At 45.9% G+C, this 21,011-nt stretch overlaps 1 protein-coding gene across 5 annotated transcripts in view; it reads right to left on the bottom strand.

Annotated features, from left to right (window-relative positions):
- The window catches only part of SASH1 (SAM and SH3 domain containing 1), a 1,059,311-nt gene that overhangs the window by 191,220 nt on the left and 847,080 nt on the right, over window positions 1–21,011 (bottom strand). For 2 of the 5 annotated variants that reach the window (XM_060240725.1, XM_060240747.1), the window contains exon 1: window positions 12,749–13,122. The exons of the other annotated variants lie outside the window; for them this stretch is intronic. In XM_060240725.1, the coding sequence (XP_060096708.1) occupies window positions 12,749–12,844 (96 nt within the window). In that variant the 5' untranslated portion in view covers window positions 12,845–13,122. Of the gene's footprint in view, window positions 1–12,748; window positions 13,123–21,011 lie in introns of those variants that run through there. 5 annotated transcript variants of the gene reach the window in all.

Here is a 21,011-nt window from a genome sequence, read left to right as displayed (position 1 = left end):
CAGTCCTGTAGCCACTGTTGCATTTTCCAAATTTATTGACATAATGTGTGTATCACTTTAACAGCATCATCTTTTAGGACTTTGAATAGCTCAACTGGGATACCGTCATCTCTGCTCGCTTTGTTGTTAGTAATGCTGTCTAAGGCCCATTTGACTTCACACTCCAGGATGTCTGGCTTGAGGTCAGCGATTTCACTGTCATGGTTGTCAAGGACATTGAGATCCTTCTTGTATAATTCTTCTGTGTATATTTGCGACCTCTTCCTGATTTTTTTTTGCTTCTGCTAGGTCCCTACCGTTTTTGTTCTTTATCATGGCCATCTTTGCACGAAATGTACTCTTGATTTCTCCAGTTTTCTTGAAAAGATCTCTTGTTCTTCCCATTCTATTACTTTCCTCTGTTGCTTTGCATTGTTCCTTCAAGAAGGCCTCCTTATCTCTCCTTGCTGTTCTCTGGAAATCTGCATTCAGTTGGGTGAATTTTTCCTTTTCACCTTTGCCTTAAACCTATTCTTCACCTCCACTGTATATTCATAAGGAATGTGATCAAGGTCAAACCTGAATGGCCTAATGCAGGGGTGGCCAAACGTAGCTCTCCAAATGTTTTTTTTTGCCTACAACTCCCATCAGCCCCAGCCAGCATGGCCAATGGCTGGGGCTGATGGGAGTTGTAGGCAAAAAACATCTGGAGAGCTACCGTTGACCACCCTTGGCCTAATGGCTTCCCGTTTTCTTTAGTTTAACCCTGAATTTTGCAATGAGTAGCTCATGATCTGAGCCGCAGTCAGCTCCAAGTCGTTTTTGCTGACTGTAAGGAGCTTCTCCATCTTTGACTACAGAGTATATAATCAATCTGATTTCTGTGCTGCCCATCAGGTGTTGTCCATGTGTAGAGTCACCTTTTAGGTTGTTGGAAGAGGGTGTTCACTATGAGCAGTTTGTTCTCTTGATAATACTCTATTAGCCTTTGCGCAGCTTCATTTTGTTCTCCACGGCCAAACTTGTCAGTTGTTCTAGTAACCTTTTGACTTCCTACTTTGGCATTCCAGTCCCCTATGATGAGGAGGACATCTTTTTTTGGTGTTAGTTCTAGAAGGTGTTGTAGATCTTTATAGAGCTGGTCCACTTCAGCCTCTTCTGCGTCAGTGGTTGGGGCATTCACTTGGATTACTGTGATATTAAATGGTTTGCCTTGGATACAGACCAAGATCATTCTGTCATTTTTGAGATTGTATCCCATTACTGCCTTCCTCTCTTGTTAACTATAAAGGCCACACCATTTCTTCTATGGGACTCTTGCCCACAATAATAGATGTAGTGATCCTCTGAATTAAATTCACCCATTCCCGTCCATTTTAGTTCACTGATTCCCAAGATGTCGATGTTCAGTCTTGCCATCTCTTGTTTGACTACATCCAGCTTACCTTGATTCATAGATCTTACATTCCACGTTCCAATGTAGTATTGTTCTTTGCAGCATCGGACTGTTCTTTCACCATCAGACACATCCACTGCTGAGCATCCTTTCGGCTTTGACCCAGCTGCTTCACTCTTTCTGTGGTTACTTGGACTTGCCCTCCGCTCTTCCCCAGTAGCATATTGGGCACCTTCTGACCCGAGGGGCTCATCTTCCAGCGCCATATCTTTTAGCCTTCTGTTACTGTCCATGGGATTTTCTTGGCAAGGATACTGGAGTGGTTTGCCATTTCCTTCTCCAGAGGATCACATTTTGTCTGGGTTCTCAGCTGTGGCCTGTCCATCTTGGGTGGTCCTGGACGACATAGCCCACAGCTTCACTGAACCGTGCAAGCCCTCTCGCCACGTCAATGCAGCAATCCAAGAGAGGGAGATAATAAAATACACATTTTAAGATTAACTTTTAAATAAATCTATTATTACAGCAAATAATCAACTTCATGTAACTGTCTTTGGTTTGGTACATTTATTTTTATTGCATAATTTTTTATTTTGCATTCTTCATAATCTTCATCATAGTTTTTTAATCTCAATAAATCTCACTGATTTGAATAAACCGATTTGAATAAACCAATTTGAATAAAATGAATGAAATTAAGTGAACTTCCTTAAGAAACTGGGATCCAAAACGCACCCTACATGCATATAGTGCACTTCCATGCATTTATCACCAGACACTGATCTCCCATTCAACAATGGGCAAAACCATCTCCACATCTTTCCTTCTGCCACTGGAAGATGGCAGTGCAGAGTAAACTTTTCATGGGCACAAGAGAGAGAAGAGATGATTTTTCTCCTTGTTTTCACTGTAGTTCCCTATGCCTCATGGCATTTTGTTCCTGAGATTACCCTACCCCAATACAATTTTTAAAAATATTTCTTACAAATTGTTCAGGTTTTGCTTCCTAAGATTCAAACCAGTATTACCTAAACATTTCAGGATTTCTTGTGAATCACCTGTAAATTTTATTGTCTAAGTCATATCAAAATGAATAAGAACACAACAGCACTGCAATATTCTTACGCACCTCCCATTCATCCCAGCATAGTTAGTGCAGTCCAGCTTCCAAGGGAATTATGTTGGACAACTGCTCAGTGGTTAGCGATCATTCTTTATTGCTGTAACAGATATACTATACCAGGGGGTGGGGAACCTTTTTTCTGCCAAGGGCCATTTGGATATTTATAACATCATTTGCAGGCCACACAAAATTATCAACTTAAAAAACAGTGCTCCACTGAGGGAGAACAATTCAGGCCGGCAAAATTAATGCAAATAATCATTTTTCTAGTTGAAGTCATGTGGGGAGAACCTAATTTGGCACACACACACAGCCCGCCACTCTAGGCAAATGCAACAACAACAACAATTTTATTTGTATCCTGCCCTCCCCGCCGGAGCAGGCTCAGGGCGGCTAAGTCCAGGGCTTTTTTTGTAGAAAATATTAGCATATTCGGTCACACACTCATTAGCATATTAGGCCACACCATCTGGGATAATCAAGTGCAAATTGAACTGGTGGTAGCTGGCTCCCACTCCCCCACCCCTCCCTCCATGTGGAAACTGCAGCTGCTCCCAGCAGACCTTTAAAGGCACCCACATACCCCAGCAGCAGTCCTTCACAATGCCCACAACTCAGAGAGAAAGAGAGAGAGGAAGGGAGAAAGGGGGAAGATAGGGAAAGAAAGAAATGGGGGGAAGAAAGGGAAATGAAATCGAAGGAAGAAAGGGTAATAAAGGAAAATAAAGAAATGGGGAACTTGCTTGTATGCACTTTGAGTCCAATCATGAAATCAAGAATCAGTAACACATGCAATTAAGATTTACAAAGGTAAGTTCTCATCTTTAAACTTCTGCTAAACAAATAATGGCATTAAGTATAAAAATACATGTACATATAGTTCAGCCTCTCCCCTTTCTGAGGCTCCATGTGTGGCATCTTAGAAATACTACAGATTGTAATTTAGAAGATACTAAAGCAGGAGGTTTCCAAATTACACTAGTGGACTAATAAATAACAGCAAGATTTCTAGATCCTAGTGACTTGTATTGAAGCATTAATTCGGAATGACATGCAACATGACAGTCATTTCCAGAATGACAAATCCAAGTACAGATGTAGTACGAGTGGCACCAAAGGAAATGCTTCTCAGGCTCTGATAAATGTATGTCTGTGAATGATAGATTCAACTATCTTTAATTAGTATATTACAATCTTCCACTAATCATCATCACTATTACTGTTCCACATTTTAAAAGGTTTATGGAAATAAAAGAAAGATAAAGAAACAGTTTAGGCAGAATACGAACTGTTAATTAATGACACAGACTTTTAGAGCTAGATCTGGATAAAGAAACCTGTGCTTCAGAGTTGTCTAATTGGAAGGAACAGCTGACTAAGGAATGCATTCTAGGAATCAGAAGCAAATATTTCAGGGTAGCACTATATTGTTCAACAAAGACAGGAACAAGAGATTATAAGTTAGATAACAATGCTAGCACAACACTTTTTCCACAAGACTGACTTCCAAAAACATTCTAACTTGTAAGAGCTTCCCGTACAGTACAAGAAACTGAAGACTCAAGAATATAATAATTAAACTTCAGCTTTAAAGTGTGTAAGCAAAACCTCCATGGTCCATGCTAAAGCCTTAGCAGAACAGCAGTAGAATGGTTCCCAGTGTTTTGCTTTTTGCTGCCATGCACAGATTCTGAAAAATCCAAATAATTCTTGAAATATTTACCAACTTTACCCTACAGCCTTGTATTCAAATTGGAACACATGCATTTTCTGTTCAGCAAGTGCTAGTCCCATGTTGGATCCTCACAAAAAAAACTCAAATATATGTCTCTTCTTTGTAACTCAAAACTTTACCGCTACGACTCATATATAATCTTGTCTATAGTTGGCTTCAAATTTCTTTCTTAGCACTCAGAAGGATGCAGTAATGAATGGATAACTGCTGACATGGCAAAGCAACATCTATGTTTCTTTTAAATATCCAGCATGATGAAGAGTCTTAGGTAATCAAGTTTACTTCCAGCACTGCAAACATTAGCTGATCCAAATAAAGTCATTAACAGAATTGCTCTGAGTGTGTGTCCAACTGAAGTATCAATATGACTCCTATAATACAGAAAAAGCAAAGCTAACTTGTTTTTTCTAACTTCAAGAAACAATCCAAGTACTGAAAAGACCTAAACCTTAAGTACCCTAATATATAAATGTTATGTGTAAATAATAATAAAAATTAGGGCTGTCAGGTCCCCCCTGGTCACTGGTAGGGGATGGGGAGCTGCAGAGTCTTGTGAGCAAAAATTCTACTTTGTGAGCTAGTGGCATCAAAGTTATGAGGTACTGACACTAAAGTTGTGAGCAACTGCATAAATCATTGTGCTTTGGGGCCATTTTTCCTGAACTAAGACAAAAATCTGTGAGCTGGAGGCTAAAAATCTGTGCGCTAGCTCATGCTAACTCAGCTTAGAGGGAACACTGATGGGGAGTTAGGATTGCCAGATCCAGACTGGGAAACTCCAGGAGATTTGGGGATGTATCCTGAGGAGGACAGCGACCTCAGTGGGGTACAGTGCCATAGAGTCCACCCTCCAAATCATCCATTTTCTCTAGGGGAACTGATCTCTGTAGCCTGAAGATGAGCTGGATTTCTGGGGGATCCCCTGGCTGGCATCCCTGACAGAAATAATAACACAAACATATATGCTCCAGTGTTAACATAACAAAGATAAAGCTTGTCTACATCTTCAGAATTATTTGGATTTTTAAGAACCCTTAACTGTAGTGTATGGCGTTCGCAGAACGCAACCAGTTCATAAGGGCCACAACAGCAGAATGACATCAGCCGCGGAGGCAACTGAGAAACATCCAGGTGCCTCCGCGCTGGGCGCAACGATCCGCCAATCACAGCTCGTGGCGGGAAATACGGCTGGCCGGCATTGGACCGGCCAGCAGGGAGAATAGTCCGGCAACTGTATATATGCGGGATCCGGCCCGCGTGCTCTCTCTCTCTCCATCTTGTATAGTACCATGGAATAAACTATGTTGCCCTACGCTCGTCTCCAAGTCTGGTACTTTACAGTGGCGACGAGGATGGGATTCTAGCCTCATCGGCTACGACGGAGATCTTGGGCAACGAACGACCGGACACGACCGCCGCCGCCACCACCATGGCCAACCAGGGCGGGATCACCGGCTACCTCGAGCCCTTCGACCCCGCAAATCCAGAGGGATGGGAGTCCTACTCGGAACGGGTCGAGTTCTACCTCCGGGCCAACAAGATCACCGACGCCGGAGCAAAGAGGGATGTTCTCCTGAGCGTTTGCGGGCCAGCCACGTTCGAGATCGCGAAGGGTCTCTCGGCGCCCGCCCGCCTGGCGGAGAAATCCTACGAGGAGATCATCCGGCTCCTCACGGGCCATTTCTTGCCGCAGCCCTCACGGGTGGCTCGCAGATTCCTGTTCCACAGAAGGGACCAGACCGCAGGAGAGTCAGCAGCGGACTACTTGGCGGCCCTCCGCAAACTCGCCGGGAACTGCAACTTTCCCCAGCTGGAGGAAACCCTGGCCGACCGATTCACGTGGGGCCTCCGCGATGAAAGGCTCCAGCAGAAGCTCTTCGCCAAAGAAGAGCTCACCCTCCAGGGCGCCTTCAGCGAGGCGGTAGCGTGGGAAAGGACTGCCAGGACGTTTCCCCGGGCCAAGACCGAGACCGCTCACCACGAGGAGCTGGACCCCGAGCACCAGGACGAGGGAGAAGCCTTCCAGACGCGACGCGCCGCAGGACCCGCCGCCCGAGCTCCACAGCGCCCCCGAGCCCACGAACGGCAGAGTCAGCGCACCAGCGAAAGGGCTAAATGCGCCAGCTGCGGCGACCCCCACGATCGGCGGGACTGCCAGTACCGGACCTGGGACTGCAGGAGCTGCGGGAAGACCGGCCATATTGCGCGAGCTTGCCGAGCCAAGCCCAACCGCCTGCGGCCGACCGCGCACCACGAGGCCGCCGAGTCCCACTCCACAGCCTCCACCTCACTTCAGGTACTGAATTTACCCCTGACCACCCCCAACAAGATAACGATGGCGGTCCTCATAGACGGGGCCCCCTGCACCATGGAAGTGGACTCAGGCTCCTCCATCTCCATAATTGCGGAGGAGACCCTGAGAAGGCTACGCCCCGGCCAGGGGCTGCAGCTGCGACCGGCAAATTTCATATTGCGGGACTTCCAGCAAAACCCGGTCCAAATAGCGGGGTGGGCACGGGTGCTGGTGGAGCGGGGGTCCTTCAGAGGGCCCCTAGACATCCTGGTAGTCAAGCGGCCGCTTACCACCCTGTTGGGTCTTGCATGGTTTGGCCCCTTGGGAATCCGAGTAGAGGTGGCGCGCACAGCCACAGCAGGAGGGTTCGGGGAGGTGTGCGGAGAGTTCCCCGACGTATTCGATGGGTCGCTGGGTAGTTACAAGGGCCCGGCCATCTCCCTACCGCTCGACCCAACGGTCAGACCGATCCGGCTCAAGGCAAGGAGGGTCCCCTTCGCCTTGAAGCCCAAGATCGAGGCAGAGTTGGACCGCCTAGTAGCCCAAGGGGTCCTGGAGCCAGTTGATTACGCCATGTGGGAGACCCCCATAGTGACCCCGGTCAAACCAAATGGGGACGTGCGGATATGTGCCGATTACAAGTGCACAATTAACAAAGCGCTCCAAGACAACCCATACCCGGTGCCAGTAGTCAGCCACGTCCTGGCAGCCCTGGCGGGGTCAAAGATTTTTGGGAAGCTGGACCTGGCACAAGCCTACCAGCAGCTCCCAGTGGACGCTAAAACGGCCGAGGCGCAGACGATAGTTACCCACAGGGGGGCGTTCAGGGTTAACCGGTTGCAGTTTGGGGTCAGCGTGGCTCCGGGGATCTTCCAGAGTATAATGGATGCCCTGCTTAAAGGGATCCCCGGAGTCCAGCCGTTTTTCGACGATGTTTTAATCGCCGCCCCGGACCCTGAGGAATTCCGCAACCGCCTGCGAGAGGTGCTCCGCCGTTTCCAAGCCGCTGGACTAAAAGTTAAGAGGGAGAAGTGTATGCTGGGGGTGCCACGGGTGGAGTTCCTGGGTTTCGCAGTGGACGCGGAGGGAATCCACCCGACCGAGGAAAAGACCAGGGCCATTGTTCAAGCCCCAGCCCCCACGTGTAAAGCGGAGCTACAGAGCTTCCTGGGGGTCCTCAATTTCTACCACACGTTCATACCCCACAAGGCGGCTCTCGCCGAACCCCTACACCGATTACTGGACAAAAAAGCTCCATGGGTGTGGGGGAAGAAGCAAGCCGCCGCCTTCCAGGCAGTTAAAGACGTTCTGGTTTCCAACGGGGTGCTGCACCACTTCGATGAGCGCCTTCCGGTCATCTTGGCTTGCGATGCATCGCCGTACGGGGTGGGCGCAGTCCTGGGGCACCAGTTACCGGATGGCCGGGAGGTTCCGGTCGCATACTACTCACGCACCCTGACCTCGGCAGAACGGAACTACGCACAAATTGACAAGGAGGCCCTGGCCATAGTAGCGGGGGTCCATAAATTCAACGATTATCTGTATGGGCGCCGGTTCACGAAAGCGACGGACCATAAGCCGCTTTTGGGTCTGTTGGCCCCAGACCGACAAACTCCCCAAATCCTGTCCCAGAGGGTGTTGAGGTGGAATCAATTCCTCAACTCGTATACCTACACGCTGGTACACAGGGCGGGCAAGGCAATGGGTCACGCGGACGCTCTCAGCCGGTTGCCGCTCCCTGACACAGGCCCCGATCCAGCCCCAGCACACCAGGTCATGTCGATCGAGTCGCTTCCGGAGCAGCCCCTCCACGCGGCGGAGGTGGCTAGAGCCACCGGGAAAAACAAAACCCTAGCACGGGTGCTCGACTGGGTGGTGAGGGGGTGGCCAGAGGGGAACATGGGGGAAGAGTTCAAACCCTACAAAATGCGAAGGGAGGAACTCACAGCCCACAAAGGGTGCCTACTATGGGGGAACAGGGTAGTGGTCCCCCCCCCCTCTACAGAAACGGGTCTTAGAATCACTCCACGAAACACACCCAGGCATAGTGAGAATGAAGGCCCTGGCCAGGAGCTACGTATGGTGGCCGGGGATGGACGGGGAGATAGAGAACTGGGTCCGGAGATGCAGCACATGCCAGGAGTCGCGGCCGGACCCACCCAGCGCCCCGGCTACACGGTGGGAGACCACAAGGAAACCGTGGTCCCGGCTCCACATTGATTTTGCCGGGCCGTTCCAGGGACAGATCTTCCTAATCATTGTGGATGCATACACAAAATGGTTAGAGGTCGTTCCCGTAGGGTCTACCTCGTCAGCAGCAGCCATTAGAGCATTACGCAGGGTCCTGTGCACCCACGGTATTCCGGACACCATAGTCTCGGACAACGGGGCAGCGTTCACCTCGGGGGACTTCCAGGCGTTCCTCCAGAGGTACCTCATTAGACACATCCGGTCAGCCCCCTTCCACCCGGCCACCAACGGCCAGGCCGAGCGGATGGTCCGAACAACAAAAGAGGCCCTGGGAAGGATAGTGCAAGGCGATTGGGACCACCGGCTAGCCGCGTTCCTCTTCGACAACCGGGTCATCCCAAACCCAGTCACCGGGGTCAGCCCAGCCGAGCTCCTCATGGGGCGCAAGCTCACCACAAGGCTAGATCGGCTAAACCCCGACAGAGCCCCCGACGTGCGAGGGTCACCGGAGGTCAGAGAAGCGGCTAGGGGGTTCTTCGCAGGGGACCCAGTGTACGCCCGCAACTACGCTTCAGGCCCCGAGTGGGTAGCCGGGCGGGTACTACGGGTCGTGGGTTCCCGCCACTATGAGGTATCCACCGAGGGGGGCCAGATCCTACACCGGCACATCGACCAGTTACGCCGCCGGACTCTCCCAGAGGTACCCACGGAAACGAGGGAGGGGACAGGGTCCGAGGGGCACCCAATGACACCTGCACCGACACCACGGCCACACACACCAGCAGAGGCGGACCAACCCTCGGACCCCGACCCACAACCCAACAACGCTCAACCCCCCGGGGAAACCCCAGAGGCGGAAGTAGCCCCGGCACCACAAGCCACTCCCAGGCGTTCAACACGGGAGCGCCGACCTCCCGCCTACCTCCAGGACTATGTCACTAACTAAGGGGGGAGGAGTGTAGTGTATGGCGTTCGCAGAACGCAACCAGTTCATAAGGGCCACAACAGCAGAATGACATCAGCCGCGGAGGCAACTGAGAAACATCCAGGTGCCTCCGCGCTGGGCGCAACGATCCGCCAATCACAGCTCGTGGCGGGAAATACGGCTGGCCGGCATTGGACCGGCCAGCAGGGAGAATAGTCCGGCAACTGTATATATGCGGGATCCGGCCCGCGTGCTCTCTCTCTCTCCATCTTGTATAGTACCATGGAATAAACTATGTTGCCCTACGCTCGTCTCCAAGTCTGGTACTTTACATTAACAACCACTATCCTTTGACTTGGTAAATTTGGGAATGTGCAGACATATAAGTAGAACTGTCAGTCAGGATGGGAGGGAATGATGGGGAGGCATTTAGACACCATTCTACTCCTAATGACATAATTGGAAACACAACAGGGCCATTTCAAAATTAAATGAATTCAGAGCATCCTGCAGACATCACCCAAATTAACCAGTTTAAAAAGTTTTACTTCAGATTTCAGACATGGAAGTCTCTAAATACTGCATGATTTACGTAAGTATTTTACCTATGATATTAAAAATATAGACTAGAAAGTTAAATTGAGAAATTAATTGCATCTTTACATTGGCAGCTATATTCTTATTGCATTCTCAAAACTTCATTTAAACTGAATCCTATAATTAATCCTTGTTTTCCTATTACAGGGTGGTTTTTTTAAAAGCCCCCAAAGAGTTTTGTACAAGTCAGAATTAAGAATAAGATCCACAACAATCTCCTGAGGAAGTACAGGATTTCTACTAAATATATTGTCTCTTAACTCTGTGCAAAGTTCTCACTTGCTTTAGTCTAGCGGTAAATGTCTGTTAACCCTAACCCACATTGTCTGCTGAAAAGGAAAACTTTCCCACCATTCTTTATGCCACCCTAGATGCTCTCACAGATGTAGGCAAAAACACTTCCTTAACCACTCCTTTTTTAAGTCTTAAAAGCACTACAAAAGGAATGCTTATTTATGCCATTACCATAATGCTGGAGCCATCCACATCATTTCACACTGAATTACCAGCTACAATGGTAATTTTACCCCCACAACAGCATTATGAAACTGGAATGACTAATGCCAGCATTGTCTCTGCAGTATTAGCTTTCTTCAGATGCCCTTTTAAAATCAATTTAATTCACCCAGTTTAATTTGGACACCCTACACATTCCCCCTAATCCATTCAACACAGTGGTAATATGTGCCAGACAGTACACATATTAACATTGCTATCAACTGAACAGCAACCTAGTGCTCTTGGCACAGTTCAGCATAAAAATGCATCTTCCAAAGACATGGAATGTAAGGAATAAAACTTATGAAAATTTTATATCCAGATCTGAACTTTCATCTATCCTGGCTATCTTTTTTCCCCTTCTGTGTTGGGTTTAACACATGGCTTGTCTCTGTCTTCCTTCTGAATAGAACTCAGTATGTTGTAAGCATTTTTATGAATATTAAATAGTGTAGAATAGAAGGAAATGTCATTCATTTTCCTAAAAAAATTATTTTAAACTATTAAAAGGTCTTATTGTTTGCATTGCTTCTGCTTTCTTCAAACATAATTCCCAAAGGTCTTTAACGCAGAGCTGTATGATTCTTAGAAATTTAAATTTATGTAAACCAATCATAGATATAAGGTAATTTCTTCCTTTCTGAGAAATTCAGCAGCAAAGTTTACATATGCCAGTGTTATCTTTTTCTAGTAACATTCATTAATTGTATTAAAGTGATAGTTTTCTAGACTAGTTTCACCTAAAATCTAAGCTGCTTTAAAAAAACACAACACTGAATGGCCTGAGTTCACCCTTCCAAAATCTTCATACCATCAAACTGGGGATGCTTCTTGTCCATAATTAAGCTGGAATGAGGTCACAAGAATGAATACTATCCCAACTATTTGCAAGTAAACATCTAATTAAAATATATCTTATTACAGCAGATCACAGGAGTTCTACTCTTGTATTCTCTGTCCACCAGTAAATATTTAAAAATGGATGAAAGAGTTAAGTATTCCATTATCCTGCTCTGCCCTAATATGCAACGGGTGTCATTCTAGTGTTGAACTAATTAAATTCAGGGCATGTATGGTGTAGCTGAACATTTCTGATCTGCCTTAGCTATTGAATTATTGAACCTCAGGGAAGGGAGGAGAGATCTGTAACATGAAATGAATGTTACGAATATTTAACTCCCTGCATACTTCATAACTGAGTGCCTTATGAAGACTTGATGAATCAGTCTACAGTTCTCTGTAAAACTAGAGTGTCAAACCAAACTCCTCAGTGTTTAACCACATCTGCCACAGTCAAACCTGATCTTTTTACATTCAGTGCTCAAGTGTAATAATCCAGTCTTTACTCAGTCATAAGTATATATAGGGTGGCATTGGCATGTTTAAACTCCACCCCAGAGAAGGTGGTTAAAAATAAAAAAAACATAAATATACGAATTTTAAACTAAAATCATTCAAAATTATGACTGTAGAACTGGATTTTAATGGCTAAGGCAGATGCTTAAGATCATCACAGTATTGGTACAGCCAAGCCGAAAAAGAATGTTTCCCCCACCCACCCACCCACCCAAATCCCTACTGTTTTTCCTTCTATCTTTCAACTAAAAAAAAAAAAAATCTAATCCTAACGGATGGCTGAAATAAGCAAACCAAACAAGAGCAGGATAGTCACTTAGGAACTAGTACTGTAGCATTTATTCCACTAGACACGCTTTTACAACAGGTGCTGTTCAAAAGGGGCAATTGGGGTCGTAAATGCAGACCACTAAGGCACGGACTTGGTAAACTACACTGAAGCGCCGCCGCCGCCGCCGCCATACACAAACACACACAAAACTTAACCTACTTCTAGTATTCCTGCGAAAGTTTTGTCTTCAATCGGCCTTTTGAAATAGTTTTGGGCCCTAGAGAGGAGGTGTCAAAGCCAAGGAAGCGCCACTTCAGGCCAATATCCCTCCAACCATCCAGCCCATTCCTCAGCCTCGACCAGCTTCCTCCAAAAGAGCACTCACCAAGATCCCCATAACATCCGTCCAGAGCCTGGAGAAACTCTCGGGCATGGGGCTCTCCGCTTGGGGCTCCGCACCGGCGGCTTGTTCTTCCTCCATCGCCTCAGCAAGCGGAGCTCAGCGCGCGGACTCCCAACACAGGACCGAACCTCTGCCTGAAGCTGCCCCTTCCTCAAGCCCTCGAGACCTGCTGCCAGCAGCGCAGCCCTTGCAAGCCAGATCCCTTCCTCAGCCACCTCACCATGCCGCCTCCCCCCTTCCCTCAGCGACACCCCAGAAGCTCAGCGGCAACCGCCTTCCGGCTCCCCTTGCTCAAACTTCCACACATCCAGAACCTGCCCATGTCCCGCACAAACTTTGCTTGCTTTGAGCGGTGAGCAACAGGGTGGCAAGCGAGGCAGGTCGGAACCACTGTTCCCTCCCGCGGGGGCGCTCAGAAGAGACACCGATGCCTCTCCGGGAAAATCCCATCCCTCTTAGCAGGCACAAACAGTTTTTGCTAGTAAAGCTCCCTTAACAACTTTACGCTTCTCAACTCAGGCGCCTGGGCTTTGTTTTCAACTATTAGGTAACCCGCTCATCCTCACGGTCCCCTCCCTTTCCCGAATGAGCTCTCCCAGCTCCACATGACTGCCCTCTCTGTCTCTCTCCAGAGAAAGCTTTTAGCAACAAAAGGTGCTCTGATGTCAGCCCCTTTGCATGGCAATGAGCCCCAGACAGGCGAACAAATCGCCTGTTGAAAGCACAGCCTTGCTGAAGTTCCTGGCGGGCCCCAGTCTCCAGCCACACTACAAAGATGTTCGCTTAAGGCGAGTACCGCTCAACCGGGTTAATGTTTAAGCCATCGCAGCCTCCCTTCCCTGGGCCTGCTACCTGACGTTTACCTCAGTTTCCACTCCTCGGGAAAACAAGCTCTAGAAACTTAATCCTTTCATTTTTGTCTGCCTGCCATGATGACTGCTGTCTTGCTCTTCTTAGCCCAGGCACATTCCGTCACAGAGCCTCTCAAGTTCAGCCTTGGAGCAGGCTAGTGGATGCCTGGAATGCAAGAGCTGTGCACAGGATTTTTTAAAAATACTAAAGGCCATTTCACAATTCTCTTGCCTTCTGCAGAATATATACTCAACAGGGTATATACTCAAAACGTACTCAATAGGGAAACACAACTAGTTTTTCATCCCCCATGATGGTATCTGCATGATACACATATTGGCAAATGTGTCTGTTGCACTTATACTTCATTTCAAGCATACCTCTTCAATCTACACCTAAAAATTGGTGTTGCTTGCTGCAGACATTCTTACCTATATGCAAAACAGTGGATTGGCTGTCAGATTCTGTGCAGAGTACCAGATACCAGTACATTGGGTGACAAATTTGCGTATTCATGCACTATGATTCATCTCAGATTTAAATAAGATTCAAGGAGCACACAGAATACAACAACCCAAGGTTTGAATTCAGCAGGAGCTCACAGGAGCACAGTTCCTGAACCTCCAGCCAGGGTCTGCATGCAGTAAGGAGCTCTCTCCCCACAGCACATAGATCCTGGGGCATATGGAAATGAGATATGCTACTGAGCTCCTACACCTTTTTTTCTACAAAACAACCCCACAACGACAAAATATATATTTTGCCCCAGGATAAGCAATCAGGTAAACAATAAGCAGCTATCTCTAGTGAAGTTTACAATGCCATACAGAAATGCAGGGCTTTTTTTTTTTTAGCAGGAACTTCTTTGCAGATTGGGCCACACACCCCTGATGCAGGCAATCCTCCAAGAGCGTACAAAGCTCTTAGTACAGGGCCTACTGTAAGCTCTTGGAAAACTGGCTACATCAGGGGTGTGTGGCCCAATATGCAAAATAGTTCCTACTACAAAAAAGTCCTGAAGAAATATATGATCCCAAGTGTACACAGGCTCCAATGGCATGTAATAGAATCTGAACATGCTGGATTCTATATATATATGGGCCATTATGAATATGTATCATCTAATATGTGGCTATCACCAAAGTACATATTATGATGAATCCACTAACATCCCAAAATGGCTCCTCATCCTGAGTCCTCACCTTCACAATATGACATCAAATAACTACCATGCTGTTGATGTTCAGTCACACATTCAAGTCTGACTCTTTGCAATTCCATGGACAAAGTTACGCCCGGCCCTCTTGTCTTCCACTACCCACCAAAGTCAGTTCAAATTCGTGTTTGTTACATCAGTAACGCTGTCCAGCCATCTCCTCTTTTGCTGTCCCCTTCTTCTTTTGCCTTCTGTCTTTCCCAGCATCAGGATCTTCTCCAGTGAATGCTCCCTTCTCATTTGGTGGCCAAAGTATCTGAGCTTCAGCATCTGACCTTCCAAGGAACAGTCTGTGTTGATTTCCCTTAGGACTGACTGATTTGATCTTCTTGCAGTCCAAGGGACTCTCAAGAGTCTTCTCCAGCACCACAGCTCAAAAGCATCTATTCTTCTGCACTCGGCCTTCCTTATGGTCCAGCTCTCACAGCCATACATTACTACTGGGAATACCATTGCTTTGACTATACGGACTTTTGTTGGCAGGGTGATGTCTCTACTTTTTATTATACTGCCTAGGTTCACTATAGCTGTCCTCCCAAGGAGCAAACGTCTTTTAATTTCATGGCTACAGTCACCATCTGCAGTAATCTTGGATACCAGAAATGTGAAGTCTGTCACTACTTCCATGTCTTCCCCTTCTATTTGCTAAGGTGTGATGGGGCCGGATGCCATGATCTTAGTTTTTTTGATGTTGAGTTTCAAGCCTACTTTTGTGCACTCCTCTTTCACCCTCAACAAGAGGTTCTTTAGGTCCTCCTCACTTTCTGCCACTAGAGTGGTATCATCTGCATATCTGAGGTTGTTGATGTTTTTCCCGGCAATCTTAATTCCGGCTTGTGCTTCATCCAGGCCAGCATTCCACATGATGTACTCTGCATATAAATTAAATAAGCAGGGTGACAATATACATTTTTGTCGAACTCCTTTTCCTATTCTAAACCAATCCGTTGTTCCATATCCTGTTCTGACCGTTGCTTCTTGACCCTTATACAGGTTTCTCAGGAGACATGTGAGATGGTCTGGTACTCCTATCTCTTTAAGGACTTGCCACCGTTCGTTGTGATCCACACAATCAAAGGCTTTAGTGTAGTCAATGAAACAGAAAAACATTTTTCAAATACTCCCGTGCTTTCTCCATAATCCAGCAAATGTTGGCAATTTGATCCCTAATTCCTCAACCTCTCTGAAACCCAGCTTGAACTTGTGGTAGTTCTCGATCTACATACTGCTGAAGCCTAGCTTGTAGGATCTTTAACATGACCTTGCTAGCATGTGAAATGAGTGCAATGGTGCGATAATTTGAACATTCCTTGGCATTACCCTTCTTTGGGATTGGAATATAAACTGATCTTTTCCAGTCCTGTGGCCACTGTTGCGTTTTCCAAATTTGTTGACATAATGTGTGCATCACTTTAACAGCACCATCTTTTAGGACTTTGAATAGCTCAACTGGGATACCGTCATCTCTGCTCGCTTTGTTGTTAGTAATGCTGTCTAAGGCCCATTTGACTTCACACTCCAGGATGTCTGGCTTTAGGGCAGCGATTTCACTGTCATGGTTGTCAAGGACATTGAGATCCTTTTTGTATAATTCTTCTGTGTATTCTTGCCACCTCTTCCTGATCTCTTCTGCTTCTGTTAGGTCCCTACCATTTTTGTCCTTTATCAGGGCCATCTTTGCATGAAACGTACCCTTGATTTCTCCAATTTTCTTGAAAAGATCTCTTGTCCTTCCCATTCTATTATTTTCCTCTGTTGCTTTGCATTGTTCCTTCAGGAATGCCTCCTTATCTCTCCTTGCTGTTCTCTGGAAATCTGCATTCAGTTGGGTGAATCTTTCCTTTTCACCTTTGCCTTTCGCTTTCCTTCTTTACTCAGCTATTTGTAAAGCCTCATCAGACAGCCTTTTGCTTTCTTGCTTTTCTTTTTCTTTGGGATGGTGCTGATTGCTGCCTTCTGTACAATGTCACGAACCTCTGTCCATAGTTCTTCGGGCACTCTGTCTATCAACTCTAGTTCCTTAAACCTATTCTTCACCTCCACTGTATATTCATAAGAGATGTGATCAAGGTCAAACCTGAATGGCCTAATGGCTTCCCCAGTTTTCTTCAGTTTAAGCCTGAATTTTGCAATGAGTACCTCATGATCTGAGCCGCAGTCATCTCCAGGTCTTGTTTTTGGTGACTGTAAGGAGCTTCTCCATCTTTGACTGCGGAGTATATAATCAATCTGATTTCTGTGTTGCCCATCAGGTGTTGTCCATGTGTAGAGTTGCCTTTTAGGTTGTTGGAAGAGGGTGTTCGCTATGAGCAGTTTGTTCTCTTGACAAAACTCTATTAGCCTTTGCCTGGCTTTATTTTGTTCTCCAAGGCCAAACTTGTCAGTTGTTCCGGTTACCTTTTGACTTCCTACTTTGGCATTCCAGTCCCCTATGATGAGGACATCTTTTTTGGTGTTAATTCTAGAAGGTGTTGTAGATCTTCATAGAACTGGTCCACTTCAGTCTCTTCTGCGTCAGTGGTTGGGGCATAGACTTGGATTACTGTGATATTGAATGGTTTGCCTTGGACAATCACCATGTACTGGCACCATTAAAAGGAAAATCTCGAACTTCTAGGCTCCGTCATCTTGGCTTCAGAGGGGTCTGCAGATCGTCCTCCTGCGGCAACTCTGAGTCTGGCTGTTGGAGGGGTGTCACAGAAGTGATGCCCCCATAGAAAAAGCCCGGAAGAGGCTTTTTTCTTTGGCATGGGATTTTTACGGGGAGAGAGGGGTTCAGTGGCGGCTGCCCCTGTGTTTCATGTATGTCCTGAAGCTCTGCAGCCATGAAAAGATGGCTCACCAGCAGAAAAAGAAGAATGCCCAACTGCTTTTTTGCTTTCGTTTTCTCCAGTACGTCTTTGAAGTAGCGTCTTTCTACTCCTAATGTGATGATTCTACTTAACAAGTAGGAGCTTTTCCAATTCCATTCCCTGATGGGTCACTTTACATAATAACGAGAGACTAGCTCAAAAGAAGACAATGGAGGCCTCGGAAAGTTACGAGCAGTCTTAACTATTTAAATTGGATCGAATATAACTACTAAAATCGACCTGGATTATAATTGGACTCATACTAAAGTGATTATTATTAGGTTGCAATACAATCTGAACACAAAGGAGATGTATTCCAGAGAGATCTTCTCTATCACCTGACTGTATTTGAAAGAATGGCATTTGAAATCTCAGCTGGAACTGTTGTGGAATGTGGATTAGCAGGAGTTTGAAGCTATTTTACAATCTGAACAAAGAGACTGGGCAGAGAAAAATGTCACTGCCCAGCAAAATGTCTCATGAAAAGGATATCTTTTTAAATATCATCTCTCTGGAACAAGATCTTGCCTCATTTATGCAGCTCATTAAAGACCAAATGAGTTGTTTTATGCTAAAAGCTAATGAAATTGCAAACCTACAGGAGTTGAGTGCTAAAGAGAGTATGCTGACGGCTGTGAAATCGGAATGGAAAAGTGATATGCTCCAAAATAAACAAAGGAAAATTAAAATGGTCTCCTACATCTCAGTTTTAAAACAAGACCGGAAATCAAGATCCAGTGAAGTCATCCGGAGAGGGGAAAATGGTGTTGAATTCTTCCTCCCGCTATTGAGGGGACAGGCCATATTGAGAAGAGAAAACGTACAACAAATCACAAGGCGGCGTGGCGGTGCTTAAGTTGTTAGACCTGTCGGCTGCGTTCGACACGGTCGACCATCAGTTACTGACCCGTCGGCTTGCCAACGCAGGGATTAGGGGGTTGCCCTTACAGTGGCTTTCCTCCTTCCTTGATGGACGGGGACAAAGGGTGGCAGCTGGGGGAGAGCTGTCCCAGAGGCACTCACTAGATTGTGGGGTGCTGCAGGGAGCATTTCTCTCTCCGATGTTATTTAACATCTACATGCGCCCCCTTGCCCAGATTGCCCGGAGGTATGAGCTGGGGTGTCATCAATATGCGGATGACACCCAGCTCTATCTACTAATGGACGGCTGGCCTGACTGCATCCCAAAAAATCTGGACCTGGCGCTGCAAGCCGTGGCAGGTTGGCTCAGGCTGAGTGGGTTGAAGCTGAATCCAACGAAGACGGAGGTCCTTTGCTTGGGTCGTGGTGCTCTGGGAAGAGAAATTCCTCTCCCAGTTTTTGATGGTGTGTCACTGAAAGCGGCGTACCGGGTCAAGAGCTTGGGGGTTTTACTGGAGCCTTCATTGTTAATGGAGGCCCAGATAGCGGCCACTGCCAAGTCTGCATTTTTTCATCTTAGACGGGCAAGGCAGTTGGCCCCCTTCCTCGAGCACCAGAACCTAGCAACAGTGATCCATGCAACTGTCACCTCAAGACTGAATTATTATAATGCCCTCTACATGGGGCTGCCTTTGTGCCGAACCCGGAAGCTGCAGCTGGTGCAGAACGCAGCAGCTAGGCTGTTGTTAGGGCTCCCGAAGTGGGAGCACATATGGCCGGGGCTGCATTGGCTGCTGGTTGCATACCGAGTTTGGTACAAAGTGCTGGTTATTACCTTTAAAGCCCTATATGGTCGAGGGCCTGCCTACCTGAGGGACCGTCTCTCAGGGGGTCAGGGGGAAAGAACCAGCTGAATATCCCTGGGCTGAGGGAGGCCAAATTGAAGAACACAAGGGAACGTGCCTTCTCTATCGCAGCTCCACACCTGTGGAATCAACTTCCGGATGAAGTGCAGGCCCTGCAGAGTCTTAAGCAATTCCGCAGGGCCTGCAAGACTACTCTTTTTAAGATGGCCTTCGCTGAATGCTGAGCTAATGATAGATTCGCTGCTGTTGTATTCCACCATCAATTTATTAAAAACCTGTAATTTAGCACCATAACTGTTAATTTTAATTGGAATGTTGATTTAAACGATGGTTTTATAATGTAGTATTTATTGAATCATATGATTTTATTGTATTGTATTGAACTAATATGTTGTGAGCCGCCCTGAGCCTGCTTCGGCGGGGAGGGTGGGATATAAATAAAAAGTATTATTATTATTATTATTATTATTATTATTATTATTAAGATGTGGAAAGCTTTCTAGAAGAAGGATCTTGATTTTTTTTTGTGAATGGCTGGATATGGAGCTTTGATTAAAAGTGTTATGTAAGTTTAAAAGGCAAGCTGTGATCAAATGGGCTGACTCTGATGTAATATGGATGCAGAAATTAAATGAACGTAAAAGTTTTTAATCACTGGGATGAAGGATTCCTGAATTTTGTTTTTTTGTGTGTGGGTAAACAAACATGTAACTATTAATAATGAACAGATATCCGATTTTAAAAGAATAAGGGAGATTTTGAAGAAGTAAGAGAGCTGGTAAAATTGTAATTAAATATATAGTCAACTTGGATTAATGTTAAAGAATGGAGATAACATATTTCTTTATATAGTAGATGTATCTACGGTATGCTTACTTAGTAAGATTGTTCATATTGTTGTAAGAGCTGGATTAACGGTTGTAAAGGCAGATAGCATAATTGTTGTGTATCTGGTAGTTTTGGTAACTTGAGAGATTTGTTTTTAATATGCTTTTTGGAGAAATGGTTTAGACTGAGATAGACAAATTATTTAGTTATATCCTATGTAATTTGTTAAGGATAAAGATATGATTTTTATGTGCTTGTTTTAATACGGATTTTGTTAAACCAACAATCTAATTTGTGCCTATAATAGGTTTAAGTTAAATCAGATAAAACTGGTGTTGAGACAGTTTTGAAAAAAAAAATTAACTTGTTATACCTATTTGTGTTTAAGAAGAAATGTTTAGATTCATATTGCTACTACTAGTTTATCAAAAGGAATTTTTTTTCTGGTAATGAAAGGAAGGAAGGTAAAATATATGGAGATTTTTATACTTGTAGGTAGAATGATTTGAGTATTTTATTGGGAGGTAGAATTATAATTGATATATTTGTACTGCTTTCTGTTTCTGTTTTCCCCATTCTGTCAATCCCTCTTTCCCCCCCCCCCCCCCTTTTTATGTATTCTTTGCAATGCTGCTTTCTTTTGTAGTTTAAAGCAATAAAAAATTATAAAATGCTAGAAAATCTCCATGATTTCCCCAGAGGTTGATGAGAATGTGGAATGGCAGGATGTTAGGACTCACAACAAATGGTGTCAGTCCACATGGTGAGTA

Source organism: Heteronotia binoei, chromosome 1 (assembly GCF_032191835.1).
Source record: "Heteronotia binoei isolate CCM8104 ecotype False Entrance Well chromosome 1, APGP_CSIRO_Hbin_v1, whole genome shotgun sequence".
NCBI classification, from domain to species: Eukaryota; Metazoa; Chordata; class Lepidosauria; order Squamata; family Gekkonidae; genus Heteronotia; species Heteronotia binoei.
Note: the sequence above shows the minus strand (reverse complement) of the source record. Positions and strands in the feature narration are given on the sequence as shown.